A 24,262-nucleotide genomic window follows, 5' to 3' on the forward strand; every position below is an offset into this window, starting at 1 on the left:
TGCTTACTTTGGAAGTACCATACCCATGGCTGCGGACTGCCTGAGAATCTGACCCCTGGGAGCCAGCCCAAGTAGGTACCATATCTCAAATTCAAGCCAGAAGTGGTCCAAGGTCAAGATGGGAAAGCTGCCTAAAGCATGCCTGTGGAATCTTCCGGAACCTTTGTGCCACAGCCAGCTACAAGCAGAGGAGCCCATTTCTTCCCCAAAACACATGCCTCCTCATTAGTTATACTCTCCCCGTGGAGCAGTGCTGACCCATGTCCTTCCTGAAGCCTCTCTCTGGGTTGAAGAAAGGTTTAGCTGAAGACTTTCTGTGTATCAGGGAGGCCACTCGATACCATGTTAGGGCTTCTCCTCCTCTGTTCACTAAAAAGCTCAATAGCGGTTAATCCATCAGGAAGGATTAAGGAAGGGGGGGGGGGGAAATCCATGAGATCATGCTGGAAGACCAGAGAGGGGAGAATGTTAACAGGAGAAGAGAGCCATAAAACACAAAGCCGTGTTTTCCCCAAGAGCTCAAGCAGATACTCTCCACGCTTGTTTAGGTCTCTGAAGAGAGGGGAAAGCATTCTTTGCTTTGCAGCGCAGGAGTTTAAATAATGAAGCATTGCTAAACAAACAAACAGAGGAAAGCCCAGTAAAGTTATTCATTAAACAAGCCCACTGTACAAAAGGAAAACTGTTGCTTAATGATCCACCTCCCCTGAGGACCAGCATTTATCTTAGACCCCAAATTAAACACATCACAACTTCATGGCAAAAGTATGTTTCCCAGAGGGATTTAAGTAGAGTCCAATTAAATAAATCTCTAGAAATATCAAGAGCAGGCCTCAGGAGAGAACATATTTCTACTGTGAAACATTCCCATTGGAAATCATGTTCGTAAAAGGTCATCTACAAACATCCATGACAAGAGGAGGGGAAGAAAGGCAGGAAGCGAGATGGGGTCTTGAAAGTGAAGGGTGGGTTTCATCCTTACTATCGTGTAGGGAAGCACCGGGCAAAGAGTGCTGTGAGCATCTCCGCTAGCTGTGGCTGACACTCCCATGTCCAAACAAACAGCTTTTACAAGGATGTGTTTTCCTATGATCTGGGGGTCAAAAGGCTGTGGCTTAGGGAATTCAGGAAGTGGCAGGGGAAAGGATCAAGTGTCAACATCAAACCATGAGTCGTTTTACTGAACCAGAGTTTTCAGTTCACAAAAGGCATAGCAACAACTTCCTCAAGCCACTGAGCTGAATTCTATATTTGGCAAGAATACTAAGCAAGTCTGAGCATTAAGGATAAACTGCCAGAAAGAGCAGGCATGAGCTCTCTTGGCTCAAGGATTCATTGAGTCAGCCGTGCCCAGTGGTCTAAGCCCCACATGAGGGCTGAACTTGGAAAGATCAGCCTAGAGCCAGGTGAGGGGCCTTGGTGTGCCGAGAGATACACGAGTTTGCACCAGGTCAAAAGCTGGTGTGTCCCCATGTCATGGATCACCTTCTGGGATGAAAGGGAAGGAAAACTAAACCAGGAAGCCAGTACATCTCTGGCAGGGAGGACTGGGATCATATATTTTCAGTGTAGACTTGAGGTTTAGTGGAAGGTCGGCCAGGTCATGGTTGGTTCAACCTGGGATGGGCAAAAAGGAGAGGAAATTTGAGATGCACCCCACGTCTGGCACCGGCAGGGTGCCAGCCCCCTCCCTTGAAGCCAGGCCTAGCAGTGCTCGGGGAACGGACATCCTGACAGCAGGGACTTGGAACACTGCCCCTGCTTCCATGCTGCAGTTGTACTGGGTGCTAGCTCTGTGACCCCTCATGCCACTTCTAGCAAACCAGGGGTTTGGATCATCTGTAAGTTTCTCCCAATTTCAGCATTCTATAATTTCAGCACAGTGTGGACAAACTGGACATCGATGAACAACCACGAGAGCCATTATCATGGGATTTATGAACCCTAGTGACCTGCACGTGTTGTTCCCTATTCCTGGAACTCCCTTCCCCTAGGTTCTCGTGTAGGTGATTCATACCTCAGATCAAACAGGATCCCGTCGTCGTAAAGGTCTTCCTTTAATTTACAGCAACTTTCCCACAGATCTCTTTCACTATATTGTGAAGTTCTAAACTTTCATAGTCTTCACTGATCGCTTATCTGAAATCACTTGTTAATTTCTTCCCTTGTTTATTCTTAAAGTGTGGATCCCAACAAAGCCGAGCTGTTGTGCATCTTAGAGGAAAAACAACATCACTGCCCTGTGGCTCAGGCAGCCGCTGCACTTTCCAGCAGCATGATTTCAGCAAAGTTCCTTAGCCTCCTTGCACCCAAGCTTCCTCATTTGCAAAACAGGGCTAATAATAGCTCCAACAGGCAACAATGGAGTCACTTCAAGGATTTAATGAACTAATACTGGGAGTTATTCATAGAAATTGGGAGTGTGCACTATTTGGCACCTACAGCCATACCTGATTTTTATAGTAGGTGCTCATTAAATGTTTCTAGAGTTTAAAGAAGAGACACATTAGTTGAGATAGGAAATGCCACTGAGGGTGGAAGAATAACTTGTTTGAAGTCAGGAGACCTGAATTCCAATCCCATCTCTGCCAATTACTAGCTGAGTGTCCTTATACTGTAAATTCTCTGAGTGTCAGTTACAGGTAAATAGCTATTCCTAATTTATATCTCAGACTTCCCAGGTGGCCCAGTGATAAAGAATCTGCCTGCAATGCAAGAGACATGAGTTTGATGCCTGGGTCAGGAAGATCCCCTGGAGAAGGAAACTGCAAACCACTTCAGTGTTCTTGCCTGAGAAATCCCATGGACAGAGGAACCTGATGGGCTACGGTCCATGGGACCACAAAGAGTCAGACAGGACTTAGTGACTGAGCAGCAACAAAACTTATAACTTCCTTGTAAAGAAGAGAAATATTGACTATGAATGACAGAATTTCTTGACACATTGATTACAAACAATAAGCAGTATGGTTACATATTTGTTAAAAATATTTCTAGATTAAATGAGCTTTGGAATGAGAAGGGAAAGATCCAGTTCATTGTAAAGATGTACTATATGTTGCTCAGCATATATCTTTTAAAACTTTTTAATCTTTTAAATTCCTAGCATGTATAATGCTAGGAATTTAAAAGATTAAAAAGCTTTTAAAAATATATGGTCTCTGAAGATGAGTCAAATGAGAGAAAGAAAGCGATGAAGGAAAAATCGAGGAAATTAAGCAAAAGGCCTGGCAGAAGAAATGTTTTAAAACTCCTCGAATACCCTGTGATAAACCACATTGGAAAAGAATATGAAAAAGAAGATGTGTCTGTCTAGCTGTAACTGACTCACTTTGCTGATTTCTGTACAGCAGAAATCAACATGACACGGTAAACCAGCTATACTTGAATAAAATCTTAAAAAAAGAACACCTGAAGTGATGCCAGCCCATTGAGACTTGTGTAGGACAGGTACAGGGCCAGCCAGGTGAGTTTAGCGTGAGGACACAGAAATCCTGTCCCCCTCCCAGACTGGGAAGGGGGGCTGGAAAGGCTCATGGGAAGAGGCAGCCTGTAGAACTGACCAAGAGCCATGCCTGAGGATGGCTGGGGTCAAAGACAGATCATACCTGTGGCCCTTAACCTTTTCTCCTCTCTCCATGCCTCCTTCGTGGACATTCTATTTAAGTGATAAATGAATAGAAAGAGCCATGAACAAGTAAAAGCTTACTTAGGAGGGAGCACTCAGCCTGCGGGAAGTCAGGGAACAGGGGGAGAGACCCCCCCAGTCCATTTATACACACATTTATTAAGCATGAAATGTGGGCTGGGGGGGACAGTACTGAGATCTAATTGGGCCCCCTCCCAGCTAACTGGCTTGCCCACTGAGACAAGCTGAGTTAGCAGATGGATGAGTCACAATATGTGAATTCACCAGCCCCAGGGCCATTTTTTCTGCCTCCTGTTGAAGGGACAGAGGCTGGGTGTAAAATCAGCAATTCCAGGGTCCTCCCATCCCTCCCTCTTAACCTTGCCCCTTTGCGCAAGTTACTTAACTCAGCAGCCATTTTAAAATACAGTCATATCTTAGGAGCTTTTTCTTCAAACACAGGAGTTTCCTCTTCTCTAAAAAAGACTGTTCCAGCCCTGGTTCTCCCGCAGGGGTCACGTTACCGGTGTTCTTGAGTGACAGAGACAAAGCACTTCTCAGAGCCACTGGTCTTCTGGAAGGTGAGACTCAGGGACACAGAGTGGGAAGAGAACGCCCAGTTTTCTGTGCCTTTTTGGTTGGTTCTCACAAACTCTTTCTAACCTTCCTAGGAACTGGGAATTATCTCCCACAGTTACTGAGAGTGGCAGTTACCTAACTCTCTGCAACCTCAAAGCCGAACAGTCCTAAAGAGCAAGCCTGGCATAGTGGTAGCATGCAGAGTGCCCAGAGCTGGCCCAAGTAGGTAGAAATCAAGTCACCGTGGGCATTTCAAGAGACTTCTTTTCCAATTCTAGAACAGTCTTTGTTTCATTCCTCGTTTTCATTGGTAAAGGACTCTCCCCTTGCAGGAACTACACAGCTTAAGTTTGTCTTTTCTTAGAAATGAGCCTTCTAGGGCAGCCCCAAGATGCCCTTGTAGGAGTCCACTTTCTAGGAGCTGGTGACCTAAGAGGGCCTTCAGGAAGAGAGCCAGGCCTCAGCGGTAACAGAAGGGTGACAGTTAGCAGGACCACAGGGAAGACAGAGTGTCTATTTTAAGAAGGAAGGCGAAACCAAACTGAAAAAGAAAAAGAAAACACATGGAATGATGGTTTAAAAATCCAAACCAAAGCCCCTAAAGAAAAGATCTGAACACAGCATTTAGGAGATGTCAATAGGACACGTATGGCAAAAGTGTGATTTAAAACATTGCTGCTGCTGCTGCTCGGTCACTCAGTTGTGTCCGACTCTTTTTGCGACCCCCCCATGGACTTTAGCCCACTGGGCTCCTCTGTCCATGGGATTCTCCAGGCAAGAATACTGGAGTGGGTTGCCATTTCCTTCTTCAGGTGATCTTCCTGACCCAGGGATCAAACCCGAGTCAGCTGCATTGGCAGGCGGATTCTTTACTACTGAGCCTCGGAAGCCCCAGACATTGCAAACTACTTAAAAAGAGAAAAAAAAAAAAACTATAAAACACACCTACCTATGTTATCACCCTACAACAGTTTTCTGTAAGGAACTTAATCCCAACACCAACATTTAAAAATCTCTGTTATCAAAGTGATATGTAATATATATGTCATCACCCTTTATGTGGTATTATTGGACATGAAGAAGCAGAGGGACCCCAAGAGTTGCAGGCTGGAAGGTTCTGGGCATGGTGGTGTCAGAGGCTACCCTGTCTCAGGGCCAAGTCTCGTGGTCAACAGCAGTTGCCAGAAGACTGAGTCATTTCACAAGTCTAGAGCATAACTGGCCATTGTCACCTGAGATGTGGGGTTAGAGAAGTTAAGCTACAGTACTCTGTTTTCCTGGACACTGTACCCCTAAAACATACATCTCGATGGAAAGCAGTCTATTCTTATAAAACCACAGTGTAACTGTCCCTAACAACACAGAGTCAATACAGACTCCACAAGCTAAGGGCATGAAACCCAACAAGACTGTCCCTTACTTCTGACGCCAGCCACAAGCCCAGGGGTTCCCAGGCCACCCGCACTTCTGACCAATCAGCTTAAAGTTCTTGGCTTCCCACACATTCCCCCTCAGGTTGGATAATTCACTAAATGGCTCACAGAATGCAGGAAAGAGCTTGATGTTTTTATTACAAAGAATACACATATCAGGACCAGCCAAGTGAAGAGATACACAGAGAGAGAGCTGAGAGGGTCCTGAACAAGGACCTTCAGCGTCCCGTGGACTAATCAGCCTTCCATTGTGTTCATGAATCAGAAAGCTGAATGCAGCTCTGGAGTTGAGTTTTCATTAGGGCTTCACTGCTAGGCCCCACTGAGTGAACTAGTCACGTGACAAAACTCAATCTCCAGCCCCCACTTCCTCCTAGGCGGAGCTCAAACTACAAACAAAGTCCCTACCCTATAATCACATTGCTTTACATTGGCTTTGCAGTAAGAATTTGACTTGCTGCTGTGTGACTTTGGCAATTTACCTAAGCTCTCTGAGCATCAGTTTCCTCATCTAAAAAGCAGAGATAATAATACTGTTATCACTATATAGAGATCAATGCTATTCCATAGAAGTATGATGCCAGTTGCTATGTAACAAATCTTTTTTCTCATAGCTATATTTTAAAAAAGGAAAAAGAAATTGGTAGAATTAACATTAATTACATATTTTACTTAGCTCAACATGTCCAAAATAGTATCATTCCAATGTGTAATCTACAGTAAAACAATGATCAACGCAATATATTAAATACTTTTTATGCAAAGTCTTTGAAATCCAGCATGTATCTTAAACACACAGCACACCTCAGTTTGGACTCACCTCATTTCAAGTCCCATGTAGCTCATGGCTATCATATCGAGCCACGGCTGCAGATAGAGATGACTATTGCTATCTTCATTAAATGAGGTAATGCTGAGTGTCCATTTTGCAAATGTTAACTAACATATGTGTGTGCACATACACACACACACACAGTGACCAAGGGCTACACCCTAAGGTGGTCTAAGCCCTGTGTCAGGCAACTCCCACACAACATCAAATATCTTCTCTGGAAAAGAAAAACTTGAGCTTGGAGGAGAGAGGCTCTTGGGTGAATCATCTACAGTGTGTCCTTTGAATCCCAAACTCCATCTCCCCAGCCCACATTTGCCCTTGGCAAAATCAAGTAGCCATGGACAATAGCTTTTGATGAGAAAAGAAGCCCTGAAAGCAGCCAGATGGGGAGTCTCAAGAAACTCTGAATAGCTGGAGGGTGGGGAGGAAGAAAGCTACGGGGGGCGGAGGGTAGGGGGGGCACACTGCGCTCATGAAGTCGCTGGGTAGCCCCTCTGCTCCCCCTCAGGCCACCTCCCAGAGTCACCGCTTAGACCCCAGCAAGTGTACTTGCCAATCACCCCTCTCTTCGGTCCCTAGAAAATGCTCTGCTTTGTAAATCCAAAAGAGTGTCATGAGTAGGAGATTGATTTCAAGGCAATTATTTAGGCAGCTTTGTAGCATCTGATTTCTCAGGACCCAAAACATAATCAAAGTTTTTGTTTGTTTGTTTGTTTTTAGATGTAGATATTAATAAGAAAAGGGCTTCCTAGGTGGTACTAATGGTAAAGAATTCACCTGCCTGTAAAGGAGATGCAAGAGACACAGTTTCGATCCCTGGGTCCGGAAGATCCCCTGGAGTAGGAATTGGCAACCCACTTCAGAATTCATACCTGGACAATCCCATGGGCAGAGGAATCTGGTGGGCTACAGTCCACGGGGCCACAAAGAGTTGGATGCCACCGAGTGACTGAGGACACACACACATTATTAAGAAAGCCCTGTCTTTGAATAGCGGTACCCCACATTCAGCCTCTCCCAACCTTAACAAAGCTGCCCATCACCCTGGCATTCATCCAATTCAGTCAGTTCTTACTGGAGTGGGATAGAAGTTCTAAGCCACCCTTAAGGTAGGAATGAAGAGATTCACCTAATAAGGGCAGACAAATGCATTTTTACATAATATGCAAGATTAATTATAATAAACTCAATCCAATTCACATACTTTATCAAGAAAGACAAGCTAATTATCTGTCAGAGAATTAGCTCCTATTTAAAGGGCATTTTACCTTAATTTGGCAAACGAACTAATGGGAATTGTCTTTCCATCCTGATGTATTCTTCTGACTGCTTAAGCACTCAAAAGAATTCCAAGCTGCACTAAAACCCCAGTGTTTTAAGAAAGGAGGAGAAAGGGGCAGGGGCACAAACACTTAATAGCTTCTCACAAAATCTAACTCTTTCTGTTGTTATTTGCAAGGATATTCCTTTCAAAATGTCTTATCAATAGCATCAAACTGCTATTTGATTCAGTGACTCAGATTTCTGAAACAAGGAGGTGGTGTTGGTCCTGCCAGATCATTCATGTCCACAATAGTTTCTGGTTTTTAATAGTACTGACTGGGTGCCTCTACACTCCCTTATTCTGCCCACCAACACAGAAATTGGAGATTTACAGTACATGCCTTAGGGCACGTGTGTGGCACACACAAAATTTGTGCAAACACTTTGTGATGAAAGGTAAAGACTTCCCTACAAACCTAATAAACTCTAATAGGCAGTTGGAGCTTGTTTTTGAAGAGACACGCAGGAATGAAAAAATGAAGGAGGATTAAAGGGAAAAAAGAAACCCAAGGTGGCTGGCCCGGAGCTTCCATTCCTCAATGGAAAAGTAGAGAAACTCCCAAACAGGGGGTTCCCTCCAGAGATTTCTCTTATAATATCAAACATTTGGGAATAATCTTAACTTCATGAGTAGACAAACGAATTAAGTAAAAAGTGATACAACCATAAAATAAGACACGTTATAACATTCAAAGAGAACCTGTGATGACTATACAGGAAATAAAAGCATACGCAGTATAAAGTGAAAATGAATTTCAGTTTCTGTATGAAAAACTCTGCAAAATATGCACATATATGGGTAAGGAATGCAGAGAATATGTAAAAGTGAAACTAGGCCAGTCCGGGGGATTAGCGTATCATCTAATTTTTCTTTCTAAAATTTTCTTAATAGTCCAACAGTGGGTATATAATTGAGTCTTTCTAAGACTTAATTTTATAAGATTTCCTTACATAGAAATAGTATATAATTTTCCAGAGTAGCACTGATTCAGAAAAAAGTCCTGATGTAGTTACCTATCCACCCCACTAGAAAGGCTGGGTTTTTCCAAACCTTTAAACATAAAAAAATCTGCCAAGCATCAAAGAGTCGTTTTTACTTACATTCACCAGTGGCGATGTCAATTTATTTGACTGAATATATTACTCATATATCCCTTGGAGATAAATCTATGATGATGAACTTTTATTACGGATATATGGTATTATAATTATGATACATTTGTAATAAATGTTAGCAACTATGTGTCCAGCATTGTTCATATATATATTATCTAATTTAACCTCAAAGAAATGCATGAGAAAATTGTCATTCCCTTCCCTAGTTTATGGAAAAGAAAACTGAGGCACACCAAATTTATTTCACTCAACTTCATGCTGCTAATAAGTGGCAAAGTTGAGATTCAAACTCAGCAGGCTGACTTTAGAATCTGTGCTGTTAACTTACTATTAATATATTCCCTCTGCTAGAAAAGATGCAAATTTCTAATAGGAAAGCTGAATACAAATGCAAATCAGCCAATCAATTCACTGAGAAGTCACTTAATCAGCTCCTTACAAAGGGGAAGGGAAGGAAAACATGAAGCAACCTGGCCAAACACGTGAACCCACAAAATTTGCTTATTTAGTAACAACTCAAATGCAAACCAAAGCATTATACTCCCACTGGGATTTAAAGGATAATTAATAAAACAGAGAGTTAGGAAATATGGATTCTATGCCAGTGCTGCTACCAACTACTGACGTTCTCTTGGGTAAGTAATTAGTTTCCATATCTGTAAAATGGGACAGTGTAAAAAAATGTTCAGTAATTCTGCCTGAATGAATACTACTTCAAGCACATGGTTCCCAGGGGTCCATTCTGCTATCCTTCAAGAATGTTATTTATGCTTTCTCTGGGGTCTGTCCCTGTCACACTCAGGTTACCTGAGCTGTATTTATAAGCTTAGATTATAGAACAGAAGAAGAAAGATAAAGAAAGTAGAAGAGGAAAACAATAAATAGTAAATACTTTGATAAAATTCTTATTCACTAATCCCAGAAAATTCACTTCCCAGAGGTGGAAATGGTAACAACAGAAATTCTTTACACCCTTGAGGGGGGAAAAAACATAGTTAATATCATTATCCATATTAATAGAACAGATAATGAATATAAACCATAAATAATCAAATATTGTTGGGTCTTAGAGTCTTTGGGATATAGTCATATATACCTATCAAACATGCCTTCTTACTCATTATATATAATTTCATACTTGTCTTCCTTCTTCCTTATCTACTCCCAACTCTAGAAAGTGATACATTCATATGAACAAAAGAAGGAAGCCTCATCCTCAGATCCACAGGCTACTAGAAGAATGCACTCTAAACATCTCTGTGTTGAAAATACATGGAGCAGAAGCTTCAGAACACTGTGCCCAGTCTCTACCAGGTACAGCTGAGTGACCCTGGACAAGTGTCTGGACCTCTCTGAGTCTCAGTCACTCATACGTAGAGTACAGTTATGAGAAATAGTGCTCCCATGTCAGAGTCCACTAGATAGCAAACATTTCATAAATGCCAGAAATAATCATTGCAGTTTTTAAACATTTCTTTCATTGATTGGTTGCTCTAGTTAGTACCTCTGCCGTGACCAAAATTTGAAATTTCCCAAAGTTGGGATATAATTCAGGATGAGGTCACTGAGCAGCCAGCTCCTCTCTGAGGACATAGTCAGCCACTCTGAGCACTGGAATTTTCAGTTGAGGAAATACAAGAAAATGGGGGTGTGGGGCAGCACGGATATGGTAACCAAGGACACTTCATAGACAAAGCACAGCTAAAGGGACCCTAAGGAATGAGATCTATAGCTTGCTTGTAAATAAACATGTGGCCAGCCTGGAAAGAACTGAGCCTTTGAGATCCTTAGAACTGGGTTTCAGTTCTCATTTCAGTTAACCAGTGAAACTCACTGGTTAACAATCAGGGCAGGGGAGGGTATTGAATCTCCTCCTCTGATTCTTCCCGTGTAAAACTAGGAATCTAAAACCTCTCTCAGGAAGCTGTGCTGGGAACTAACTAACACGCTGATGTGATAGCCCAATGCCCAGCACATAGAAAGCTTTCAATCGCTTTTTTTCCCCCGAAACTATATGGAAAATAATTTTCTAATTTTAGGGATGATAGGATGGTCAGTTATATGTGATTACATAGTATTCCACTGTCAGAGTAAAATATCACTCCATGAGAATCATCAGACCATTATAGATCTTACAGATCTTAAATAGCATAAAAATATGCTATTTAATAAGAAATACAAGGCCCAGGAAGAAGTCCCGGATCCCTTCAAGGAAGCCCTTCTGAGAAGTCTGTCTTATTATTTTAAGAGGGACACAGACATTTTGTCATAACTAATGAGAGTAATTCACTGCCTTGAAAACTGGAACCCAGGACTCCAGTCGAGGAGCCTGACGATCCGGTCTCTGCCTCTGACAGCACCCTCTGCCCTCACATTGTTCTCTTTCCTCTGCACCCCTGCCCCTCCTTCCTTTCCTCCCAACCTGCTTTTTCTTCCCTGTCTGCCAGGAGCAACAGCTGGTGATACTTAGCCCAGTGGTAGCAAACCCCAGAGCCACAGTTCAAAAAATATGGGATAATTTCTCCCATAGAATAAGCACCGAGTACTAAAGAGCTGGACAGTAATGTTCTGCCTAAAGTGGTGACAGCCTCCTTAGCCAGGGACATAAAGTAAGCTCACATGAGCTCACATCATAAGGGGAAAAGCTTACACTCCTCAAAGGGAGGACAGCCTGACAATGCCCCCTGCATCGGGCAGCTCCATCTATTTACTTAATTGAGAATTGGGCAACAGATGCCTGATGGGAGTCCACTGGGAAGTAGAAAGGCCAAACCACACCCTTTGTTGAAGAGTTCTGGAAGAGTTTAGCTTGATTTCGATGTCCATGAAATTCCAGACTTGGGGAGGGGTGGTGAAAGAAAGATAAGTAGACTTCTATCACAAATAAAACATCATGGCAATATGGATAATTTGATGAGTCCACAAAACTTTTCTTCCCATTAGTGATGTAGAGGCAGAGCATGGGGTAGCATACTTTATCTTATATGAAAATACCAGGCTGCACGCTCATTTCTGTATCCAAAAGCATAGGCTCAAGCTTGTTTTCCCTTTAAGTTACATAAAATATGGGTCTTGTTGGGGTGGGGGCTGGAAAATATATATATATATATATACACACATATATATATATTTATAAATATACTTATATTTACACACACATATATATAATGTATTTGTAAATATATTTACATAAGTATAGATATATTTCCCAACTTTAAGTAATAATAGATTATACAGATATAAGCTAAAAAAAAAGATGCTGAGACTTTCCTCCTCACTTATGCATAAAAGCATCTAGAATCAAGGACTTCATAATTAGAAACGATACTACATCAACATGAATATAAAATGTGTATTTTGAAATACTTCTACAATAAAATTCAGACTGTGGTTCACACTCACACTTTTTCCTTCCCTCCCATTTTTCTAATTAGTAAGGTTACAGTACATGGATCTGTAGCCACAGAAAATCTGTGCAAGAGGGACCCACACAGTTTAGGGAAAATAGCACAGGCTTCAAAATGATAAATGCTTGTGTTTTTATCGCAGCCCTGTCCCTTACAGTAGGCTTCCCTGATAGCTCAGTTGGTCCCTTAGAGTGGTTTTTAATTGTACTTGGAAACTCTTTTTTTTCCTAAGCAGGCCAAAACCTTGTCTCTGAAATACCATTTACAATGTTTGTTTGCTTTGCATGTCCTCTTTTCATAGAGAGCTTGCAGGAAAAAATAAACACAGGTCTTATTCCTATCAGCAACATGTCCCAAATTAGTGAGGTTCAAATGACACAGTTCCACTCCAATGCACAGAGGAGGCCTGTCAGCCTTGAGCTTCTTGAGACAGAGAGAGTATGTGCATTTCCTTTTTTGATAAAAAACCAAAAAATTAAAAAAAGAAAAAAACCTCTTTTTGGATCAAGACTTTGGAAAAAAATTGTGTTGGCCCAAGAAGATGTGCTAAGAAAAGGCCAGACTCTATCTTGAAAGGGAAAAATAAAGGAGAAAAAAAGCCAAAGGTCACACAAACATGGATTTCCCAGGAGAATGATATTTCCTCCAGATAAACTGTTTCTTAAACAAGATTTTGCTGCAGAAGAGAATGAAGAATCCACACAGGTACATGAGCTGCAAGGTGAAATGAATTTGGAATATTAGCCTGGTCCACATATGATCTCATTCTAACATTCAAACTTTCCTAGTTATGACGGCAGATGCCTCTGCATGAAGACCAGTGCTGAGCACGTAGAAGGCATTCAGTGATATCTGATGAACAATCACTTTGCGGTATAGCAGTAATTAATGCAACACTATATTCTACATCAACTATACTTCAATGAAAAAAACAAGAAAGAAAATTTAAAGAAATGAATGAATCTCCCACACCCACAGGGCTTTACATGCACAGAAACCAACCAATCCATAAGTCCTTAGACATCTAGTTATAGGGGTGCATTTTGATCATTGTTTTCTAGCTCTTCCTGAAACCATTAAGTTCCCTGGAAGATGGGATCAAATAACCATGAGTATTGTTCTATATTTCTAGGACCCAGGTAAATATCAGGGCCATGAAGCTTGCTGGTTTCATAATATCTTAGACTTAAGTCCTTATACTTCTGGACTGAAATCCCCAAATTCAAGAACAAAGGTAGCAATACTTGAAATGATTGATTGTCGTTGCTGTTCAGTCACTAAATCATGTCCAAATCTGTGACTGCAGCACACCAGGCTTCCCTGTCCTTCACTATCTCCCTGAGTTTGCCCAAACTCATGTCCACTGAGTCAGTGATGCCATCCAACCATCTCATCCTCGATTAAACATACTATTTTAGGGACTTCCCTAGCAGTCCAATGGTTAAGACTTTGCCTTCCAATGCAGGGTACCTGGGTTTGATATCTGGTGGAGGAGCTAAGACCCCACATGCCTTGAGGCCAAAAAAACAAAACATAGAAAATGAACTTATGGTTGCTAAGGGGAAGGGATAATTAAGGACTTTAGGAAGGTCATGTACACATTGCTGCATTTAAAATGTATAATCAACAAGGACCTATTGCACAGCACAGGGAACTCTGCTCAATGTTATGTGCCAGCCTAGATGGGAGGGGAGTCTGGGGGAGAGTGATACATGTACATGTATGGCTGAGTCCCTTCACTGCTCACCTGAAACTATCACAACATTATTAATCGGCTATATCCCAATACAAAATAAAAAGTTTAAAGTTTGGGGAAAAAAAAAAAACATAGTGAACTTAATAAACAGGATGGATGGATTAAAAAAAATTAGAAGCAATATTGCAACAAATTCAATAAAGATTTTAAAACAGATATATCTTTAAAATTACATATGGATTATTTTATATTTGCATACAATATAGTAGATACTGTTATCATTAGATTATAGTACACACCTACACACACAGACACACACACACAGACACACAATCAACCTATCGACCTGGAAAGGCCTATTTTTGCACTAAGGCTCTGAAATTAATCATGCATGTGACCTTGGACAAGCAGTAAACCTCTCTAGGCCCCAATTCTGTAACTGCATAACAAGAAGACTGGATGAGATTGATGGTGTCCCAGTTCACTGCGTGTTTGAATCACCTGGGAGCTTTTACAAGTCTTGATACTTCAGCTGGACCCCAGACCAATTTAATCAGAATCACTGGGGGTAGGAACAGAGCATCCTAGGCTTTAAGTTGCCTCAGGTGATTTCAAGGCGCAGCCTGCAGTGAAGGTTCCTGGACTAGTGACCTCTAAGCCTCCTTCCTCTTCTATGCCCTGGGATTCTCGAGTTCAGAAGAGGTGAGATGACTTCTCCTGGGATGAGAACTGCTGCCCCTCGTGTGTCCTGTAGCTGCTTGAACCAAATTGCTTCGGGACTGCAAACTTATGCCCAAACTAGCGCTCCCCAGTGATGCTGGGCCCGGCAGTCTGGTTGGTGCTAATGCTGGAATAAAGGAAGCAGGGCCAGCTCCTGGTCAGAGGTTAATGCTGGCTCCTGAGAGTAGGAACACAAGGCTGTGTCTAGAGAATGCTTCGGTTCCTGTAATTTTGCCAAATCTCCCTTCCTCTACCCTGCTTTTTCTCATCTAAAAGGAGTTTCTTGAACTTGTCCTTGACAAGCCAGATGGTTAACTTAACTGATCTAAATGGGTGAGGACAGTGGTTCCTATTTAACATGCTCTCTAGGGCTGTGTTTAGGAAGGGGGCACCCCTCCTTCCCATCCCACTGCCCGCCCCACCAGTCTCATGGATGAGATTCTGAAAGGGTGTGGGGATAGTGGGGCAGAGCCCAGGGGCCTGATTTATTGACAGCTATCTATGTGTCAGACACTCTATTTACATTGTTTTTCATCCTTGATGTTGGGATTATCCCTGTTTTACAGTGAAGAGAAACGGGCTTGGAGTGGTAAGCTGAGTTACCTAAGGACACCTCTGGCTGGTCAGTGGCAAAGTCCCGATCGGAGCTCAGCTGAAAGTGAGCTAAACTCTACTGAACACACAAGGAGTGGGCTTTTCACTGACATTTTAATTAGGAAGCAGCACAGTATATCCAAAAGCTTAAGGAAGATACAGGCAACTCTGAACCAGCTGGAGGGAAAGTTCAAGACTCGCTGAAAGACATGAGCAGGCCTTTCCATGAATTCCCTCCTTGTCCCTGGCCTTCCATCTCATCAAAATGCAGAGCTTCGAGAACTTTTCAAAATGAAGCATACTCCCCACTCCTTCCACCTCCCCTTTTATAGTCAGACTACAATCCTTATTCCAAAAATAAATCAGCCTGATGAGAGGCCAGAAAAAGCAAAGCTTAATAGTTTTATACTTTCATTATTTAGTTAAGGGACATTCGTTGGACAGATTTATCATCACATTTTTACAAATTCCCCACTGAATAAATAATTCTAGGATATGCCGAAATTACTCTGGCCTTCTGACCCAACATGTCTTTGTAATTACTTGGCACTCCAACTGTATGCTACTTAAATTAGGTAACAGTCATCAAGTTATTTTTAGACCATAGCAACACACACGCACACACGCACACACACAGACACACACACACACACGGCTGTACCTAACTTGTTATTTGCACTCCTTTGGAAGAAAGGCCAAAACTCCAGTTTTACTGACACCATCATTTCTGTTCAACCAATAGTAATACTACTGGGCTACATGGAGTGAGAGCTCACTCTGTATGAGGAACTGTTCTAGACACTTTGTACACATTAATTCATTTACTACCTAAACTACTACCAGGAGAGTACCGCTGTTACATCCTTTTTGTAAATAAGGAAAATAAGGACATAAGGGAAGTAGCCGTTGGCCAAGGGCACATGAGCCAAGACGAGAGCTCAGACAGGCTGGCCCCCTGCTCTTGCCTGAATCTCTCCACCGTTTGCTACACAGCTAATATTCAGTATGTCTGGATGTTAAACAGAAGCTCAGAAACAGTAAGCCTGTGAATATAGATTATGCTTTTGTTTCACATATCTTAAAAAAAAAAAAAAATCCTCCTAACATCCCTGACGGACAAGAGGAAGACTTTTGCTTCCCCCACAAAACAATGCAGAAGAGAAAACATATTTCCTCGGGGGTCTCTGATGTCTAAGCACAGCCCTTCACTTTGTCATCAGACTCAGTACTGCCTACAATTATTGACTTCAGAGCCCTTTGTGACTATGGGAAGATGTGCCATCTATGTTGCTCACTTCAGGAGTTTTGACGGAAAGTTTTCTAGCATAAAAAGTTACCTTTCTATGTGATCAAATCTTTGCTACTGAATCAGCTTCCTGAAGTGATACTCACTCATCCCCCGCCAGCCCTCCCCCCAATAAATACTGCTGACTCAGAGGCAGACCTGTCAGTCACTCTTTGTTTTGTGACAGCACAGAGCAAGTACAGGTATGGGACCTGATAGACTCCTGTGGAAGAGGACGCTATAGATCCCTCCCAGTCTGGGGGAGTGGGTGGGTGTTGGTGGGGTGGGGGGGCACTCCCATAGATTCAATAGTAGCCAGTTAGTCAAAGTGGAATTCCAAGTTTGAGAAAGTCAACAAGGGAACATGACACCAATATTTAGGAGTGAAAATGTTGTCCGTACTGTACTATAAAATATGCCCATCCTTCTTAATTTGAAAACATTAAGTTTAAACATGAAACATACTGAAATATAGTTAAACATTATCTATTTTCTAATATATTTCAACAACCAATAAAGGAAGAGAAAGCAGAGAGGGAAAACATTAACAATTGTTTAATATGGGTACTAGGTATATGGTGATCATGATACTTTTTTCTATGTTTCTCTGTATTTGAAATAAAAGTTTTAAAGGCACAGATTGTCTTTAAAGAGGAGGTGATAATAGACTATCCATTCCTACATAGGTAAATGACAAATTACTTTCCCGGACTCAGCCTTGCTGTAAAGAAAGGGAACCTTATAAACATCATAGCAAACATGGTAGCTCTTGTTATGGAAAACCCAGAATCATCTAGCCTCCTTATTCAGCTGGGTACAAAATCACATTAATAATCAACTTTGTGTGAAACAGATTATAATCCTTTCTAAACCTTTGTAAGTCTCTACACATGTACGCATTTGACTCATGGTTTGCCAGGTGGAACAGAAGCACAGGTCTGATGCCATTTCTTCTTTGGAGGATGAGAATAAAATACGAATTCAGACGTAGGTCACAACGGGGAGGGGACTGTAAATTAGAGCAGTCACTTAATCCCAGGGGCTTCTGCGCCTATCATCAGTTTCCTCCCAGCCTGACACAGCATTACTAAAACAGTGTCTGAGCGGCCACTCGGCTTGACAGGCAGCACCAAAAATGGAGAACATGGCACCGAAACAGGGGGACGTAAAACTTGGACGGGGAGGGTAGCAACCAGTGTTTACAAACATAAACCAGAGAATCAGAGGGGTCAGCCATCAATTAACCCGAGATTGGACTGAAATCTCTGAAAATGAATTCCTGAAGCCTTAGAAGCATCTACCTCAGATGCTAACCAACCCCCACCCCCACCACATCTTCCCTGCGAAAACCACTCCTTCCAAAATGGTACCGCTACTACTCTTGCTAAAATAAAATCTTACATCACCAAGGGTGGGGATTACCAAAATAAACCTCAGCAGAAAAGCCAGATCAGAATGGTCTGATAGACCCACTCAGGAACCTAGGAGAAGTTGCTGGCCATGCTTTCTCAGAGGTACCCACCCCATTTTCACCTCAGTGGTGTTGTGGTATTAACCTTTGGTTTACCCAGATGAAAGGGCAGCTAGAGGGGCATTCTAATGTTGATCTATTTCCCTTCTTTACCATCATGGCCCCAATTTTAGGCCATTCCCCCCCCCAAAGAGACTAAAATCACAATGACAAAAATAATTAATAAAGTACATTACAGATCCTTCTGCTCCCGAACTACATATCTTCAACGAGATTCCCAGATATTTGAAGAAAGAGCCCAAACTACAAATAATACAACCTCTACCACCAGTGCAACTTCCAGGTCGACTGCCGCTGCGTCTCACCAACCCGAAAATGATGAGCCCTGTTGGCGGTGGTGGCGGCAGGCGCCCAGCGGTGACATCAGCAGCATGTCTGGCCCCGCCCCATTGAGGCAACCTTACTGACACCGAGGAACAAGCCCAGGCTGCCTGGGCTCTCAGCTGCATCCACAGGAAATGGGGAGAGGAACCCCACTTTGATCAGCAACACCTAGGAGATTCATTTCCCAGCAACTGACAAGCCACCCCCATACACAATAATGCCCACTCCAAAGTAGAGGGTAGAATCTACAGCTCCTCCTCAACACTCTCAATATTTAAGTCCAGGGTCATCTTCACGTGGATTATTTGATGCCTGTTCTCAGATCATTTGGACACAAAAGGCCTGCTTTCCCTCAACGGCATCTACTCTACCTGAGCGAGAGACCACCCTGAAGATCACTCCATTGATTCTCCACTTCTTGGCTCCCCAATACAAACTCTTACAAATGATAAGTTGGTAGAGTGTATTTTCTCATCTGAAAAAGATGAGACAAGCCAGGATCACAGAGACAGAACGCTAGCTGGGTAAACCTACTGGGAATCACGCAAAGTCAGCCAAACAAGAATACAAAACGACAAAATACAAGGATACACAGAGAAAATATGAGCATATCAGTAACCACAAAAAAACCCATCAAAAACAATATAAAATGCCTGGGTGCTTCTGGAACACTCTGGATGTAACTTCCATGATGTTCTTCTTCCCCTGAGAGCCTACCAGCCCTTCCTTAAGGGAAGCTGTACCTTTGTGCTAGTTGAGCCCAATAAGAGTAGGCTTGAGGCCAGTGAGGGTGGGCAGGGGAGATGATGTCCAAGAAATTTAGAAATGGATTTCTAAGAACACTCCTCAACAAAAGGCAGAACGCACCATTGGCAAGACAAGAAGAATGGCAGAACTAGCCCACAACGGAAAACCAACTACCCTGCTCATTCCAATGGCCTGTTGCAATTTAAATATGCAAGGTGTTCAAAGGAACCCAGCGATGCCTTTGGCCTACACAGTGCAGGAGACTGGCTGCCAATGTGGCCCAGACTGTGTGCCTTGACTCAACACGCAAGGAAAGAGAAGAAAGAAGATGACTGTCTCTCACTACCACCATCATTGCCACCACCTGACAAAAAACACTAAAGATGAAGTGTGGTGTATAGTGTCCCAAAGGATGGCATCCAAGGGCAAAGAGGTACATCTGGGAGGGACAGGGGATGCGGACTCCCTCTAGGTTAGGCAATGCTGTGCAGAAGGAGCCCAGAGACGGGTGGGCAATTAATTCCTCCTGCCAGGGCTCAGTGACACTGACATCCCGGTTATTCATGCTCAGTGTCCTGGGGCAAGTGACCCACCACCCCATCTTGGAAGGAGCTATGATGTCAACAGTTGTCAGGTGACACCAGAAGAAACAGTGTGTTGGGGAGTATTTCATAAAAATGACTCTTTCCCTTGGAGTTTTGGCAACGGAACGGATGTTTGGGGTGAACTCTCTAAGAGGTCCTAAAATAAGGATCTCTGCCCTTTTTGAAGGTCACTTTCAGAGAGGTGAGAAAGAGGAAGAATTTCCCACAGAAAGAACTGGGTACCTGGAGGTTTACTTGCAGTTCACCACAGTTGCGGTTTTCTCCGTTCCATCAGCTTTGGTTAAGTCTGAGAGACAAGAACTTTCCAGCTAGTTTGAATGGAACAGAGGTACCAGAGCAGGCATGAGTGAAGATGCCATCTGGTGTCATAGAGCCCCTTTTTAGAAAGATGAGAAAACCATCTCCGAGAGGGGGAAATGACTTGCACAATGCAAATGAGAAGGTGAATTAAAGACTAGAGCCCAAATCTTCTGGCTTTCAGTTCAAGGTTGCTGGGTTTCTCTCCCAACCCCAAAATAATTAAGAGAGGGCACAGAAGGGAAGATAAGAAGAAGAAAGGCAATTCTGGTCTTTTGCAGCCAGTGGAAGGAGGATGCTGGTACTTCTCAGAGAAAACCCAGGGTGACCCCAGGGCTGTGCTTGGGGAAGGGGTGGGGGCATTACCTTTCAACACCAGAGGTTCTTTGCCTTCTCTCTTCAGAGACTCGAGGACTATGTGGAGTGGCTGGGAGGGTACCACTCGGCTCGGCTCATTGGTATTCTCATCGTAAACTATAATTTCTTTGGAAAAGATCCTCTTGAAAGAGTCCTTGCCTTCCCTACAGGAAATCAAGTCTAAGACAGTGATCTTGCCCTGCTGCAGTCTCCGCCGGCTGATCTTATCGGCACAGTTAATGTGGACAGCTCCTTGGATGTGACTCTTGTTGTACTCCATGAAGGGCCGGCAGTCAATGATGACAGGGCCCTGGCTCGGCAGGTGACTCTTGCTGCATTTGGTCATCTTCTTGGCCAAGTCATTGGGGTAGATTATTTTGATGCTGGCTAGCTGTTTGGGGGTCCCTGCCACAGGGCTGCCCACCCCACCTGATGGACTTAGAGAGCCTGCATTCTCACTGCTGTTGACCATCTGGCTGGCAGGACAGGCGGCAGAGCTCCCGACGGCGGTGGCGACGGTGCCAGCGGCAGTGGCCTGGGTCGGGGCCTGAGTGTCCTTGTCGTAGGCTGCCACAGTGCAGCAACTGGCACTGCTGCACCCACAATTCAGGGAGCGGGCAGAGCCGCTGGATGAGGGCATATACGTCAGATTCGCCGCCTTTAGGGACACAACGGTGTTGGCGATGACAGGAGGGTGGCTGGTACTGCCAGGGGCGGCAGAGCCAAGGTAGCTAGAGTCTAAACAAAGGTTGAGATCCTGAGGTCGAACGGGCCTAGACAGTGCCACCACTACCCTGTCGTCTAAAGGAGACGGAGGCATGAGGAGGCTGAAAACTGGCAATTCAAGAAGAACTCAAGACAGTCTGTAAAGAAGGGGGGGGGGAAAGAAAGAATAAAGTCATGTGACACAAAAAGCAGTCGAATCCAATCCCTAGGAAAGGACTTTGCATCCCTCTTAGTGAAGTCGTCCTACATGCCCAGTATCCTGTCACTCAAAGCTTGACTCTCACCACTAGGGATTCGAAGAGGATGCACACCTGAGGACCACCCCCCTCCCCAACCCCTGTCCTTGCTGAGTCTAAGGTTAGATGTAAAGTCTATGCAAATGTTGATGAACAACTTTTCATGGACCCACATCCAAGTTCAGCCTTAGAAAAAGTACAAGCACAAAGGATCAGAAAAGCTCAAGATGGAAGGGAAGGTTGTTAAGAGGCATCTCTTCTGGGCCTCATCTCCAGGGCAGAAGTATACTGCAACCATCTGAGAAGGACCCATACGTCCACCCTTGCATACTTTCCATGTAATTCCTTCAGCCACTGCAAAGGCAAAGGAATGACCAAGAGTGCTGGCAAGGCTCATGGGAATATATAGCAGCTAAATATACATCAGGGGCAGATGTCAACTTTCTGCATATCAGAATGAAAGTAGCCCTCTAAGTGAATCTCTTTAATTTTGAGCTATTCTCACTTTTCTTTCTCCCAAGTCCTTTGAAAAGCACAACAGAGTCATATTAAAACCTCCCATGTTTCCTATTGCCCTCTTATTTATAAATTAATCTGCATTTCCTCTTTCATTACATACTGGTCCCCTAAAACAAAGCCTTAAGCTAGGGAGGGAGGTCTGAAAACCCCGATCCTGACAGATCCATCCCTCAGATGGCTCCCTTGCCACACCACCCCCTCCACTCCTGCCTTTAAGGAAAGGACCACTTCAACTCTCCATTCTCCACCTTTCCCTACAGGAACATCCTAGAGCTTCTCTCAGCGGAAGGCAGCCACTATGCATAATCTTTTGATCTCACACAGATGTGCCCCCTCTTCAAGAGGATGGATTCATAAAGAAGACTTCCCAGTGAGAAGTAAAGAGTTGCCCACAGGGTCTATGTCCTGTCTCATGAGAGGGTACCTGCAAAGGGACAGTGCCATCCTCCCCATAGTCATAGAGGCACTCCACTCCTGGGCCCTGCCGGCTCCTCTCCTACTAGACATACACAGAGAGGAGAAACCAAACGCCATGCAAGAGGAGCTCGTCTAAACCAACTTTAAGAGATGTCTGGAAAAATGTCATCCAACATCCGTCTACACACGACTGTCACCATTCTCAGACACAGAGCCAAAATGTCACAGGCAGAATACACACACACACACACACACACAACGCACCTATCACATCCACATATCCCCACCGACTCAGCTTTCTCTCACCACCTTTGAATGGGCAAGAAGAATCCAACCCCTGTTCTCCCTCCCTTTCTCCTTTCTTCCCTCCCTCCCTTCCCCTCCCCTTCCTCCCTTGCGTAGTATTTTTTGAAGAGCGAGTACTATTCCAGAAGCTATAACTGTTTCCCAGCTGGACCCAGCGGTGAAAAGTCTTTGCTATTGTGTTACCTGGTAGGATACGTCCCAGGATCAACAGTCCATTTCCCTTGAGAGGGACGCAGAAGCGTGCTCGCGGAGACACAAGCTGGGACCCCCACCTCCACACAGAGTGCGCGGCGCGCACACACGCTCTCTCTCTCTCTCTCTCACAGACACACACGCACGCACGGAGTGTATAAAGAGACCTGCATCCCTGCAGCAGAGGGTCGGGCGTTTATATTGCCCGTGAAACCATCCAGACAGCCTAGGAAACCTCCCCGAAAAACACTGAGCTATCCCCCTCCCACTCTAGTCGTTCTTCCACCTCTAGTCAGCGGCTGGAAAGAAAATTAAGTGGTCAGAGAATGCTGCTTCCCCACTCCGGGGCACTTAACATCCTCCTTCGCAACACAGCGCACTAACAAGTCCCTGGCCTTTAAAACTGCCGCAAAGCATCCCAACAAACCTCATTTTTTCCTTCGCCCCCAATCCAAGTAGACTGCAGAGAGAGTAAACGCACAGGGCGGCGTGAGCCAACAGCGGGAACACTTCAACCTCACCTGCTGTGGCTCCTCCGTAAACATCGCAACACACACGCGCGCAGACACACACCACACACATACTCACACTCACACCGCCTCACACCCCTGGACTCTCAGGAGTAGCCACAGTGACTTCCACTTACTTCATAAATAAGTGTAACCCTCCACCATCTGGCGCTCCGCTTCAGCAAGGGATTCGCACATTCAGCCCTCATTCACTAGGCTTCATTGATCTCCAGCAGCAACATAGTTACTTTCTCTTTTGCTACACTGTAAATGTAAGGTTCTGAGGGGGCGGGTCGGCTGCCGACCGACGGCAGGTTGAACCAATAGGAATCCGGAGAAACCTGACCGCTACTTCGCTGCAGCTCGCGGCCAATGGGCACCTGGAGGGGGCGGAGCCGGGGCGTGGCCATGGCTCTTTAAGGAGGGTTTATCCGACGCCGCTTTGGGTCCACTGTGTTATAATACGGACGGTGATGTCATTGGCAACCAATCAAAAACTTAAAAGGGCCAACTGGGGCCCGCGCGGAGCAGCTGCTCTCTATTTACATGTAAACCGAACCTGCAGGATGCAGTTAACCCTTTCCGGGGCTGAATTGTCAATGGGCTGTGTTTGCCGCTCCGCCTGAAACTGGCTCTGCCCACTTGGCGGGATCCCTCTACATCCCCTCACCAAGGGACAGACCACGCTACTTATTTTTCCTTCTTACTCTGGCTGGCTGATCAACCGTGTTAGAATAACTTTCCAAAGGCAAGAGGCAACGAGAATAATCACTATCCCCATTTGGGAAAACGGGTTCCCTGAGTCCCTCGAGGTGACTTGATAAACCGAAGATCCACGGACGTCGCCCAGCTAGCCGAGCGGGGGAATGAATGTAAGCGA

At 44.1% G+C, this 24,262-nt stretch overlaps 1 protein-coding gene across 1 annotated transcript in view; it reads right to left on the reverse strand.

Moving 5' to 3' along the window:
• DUSP10 (dual specificity phosphatase 10) overlaps positions 1-23,667 on the reverse strand; it is a 40,060-nt gene extending 16,393 nt beyond the window's left edge. The window contains exons 1-2 of the mRNA XM_043923752.1: positions 23,520-23,667; positions 20,487-21,340 (exon numbers count right to left, since the gene is read on the reverse strand). Coding sequence (XP_043779687.1) covers positions 20,487-21,297 — 811 coding nt within the window. The 5' untranslated portion in view covers positions 21,298-21,340; positions 23,520-23,667. The remainder of the gene's footprint in view (positions 1-20,486; positions 21,341-23,519) is intronic.
• Between the last annotated feature and the right edge of the window lie 595 nt (positions 23,668-24,262).

The sequence above is a fragment of the Cervus elaphus genome, chromosome 14, assembly GCF_910594005.1.
Source record: "Cervus elaphus chromosome 14, mCerEla1.1, whole genome shotgun sequence".
Classification (NCBI taxonomy): Eukaryota; Metazoa; Chordata; class Mammalia; order Artiodactyla; family Cervidae; genus Cervus; species Cervus elaphus.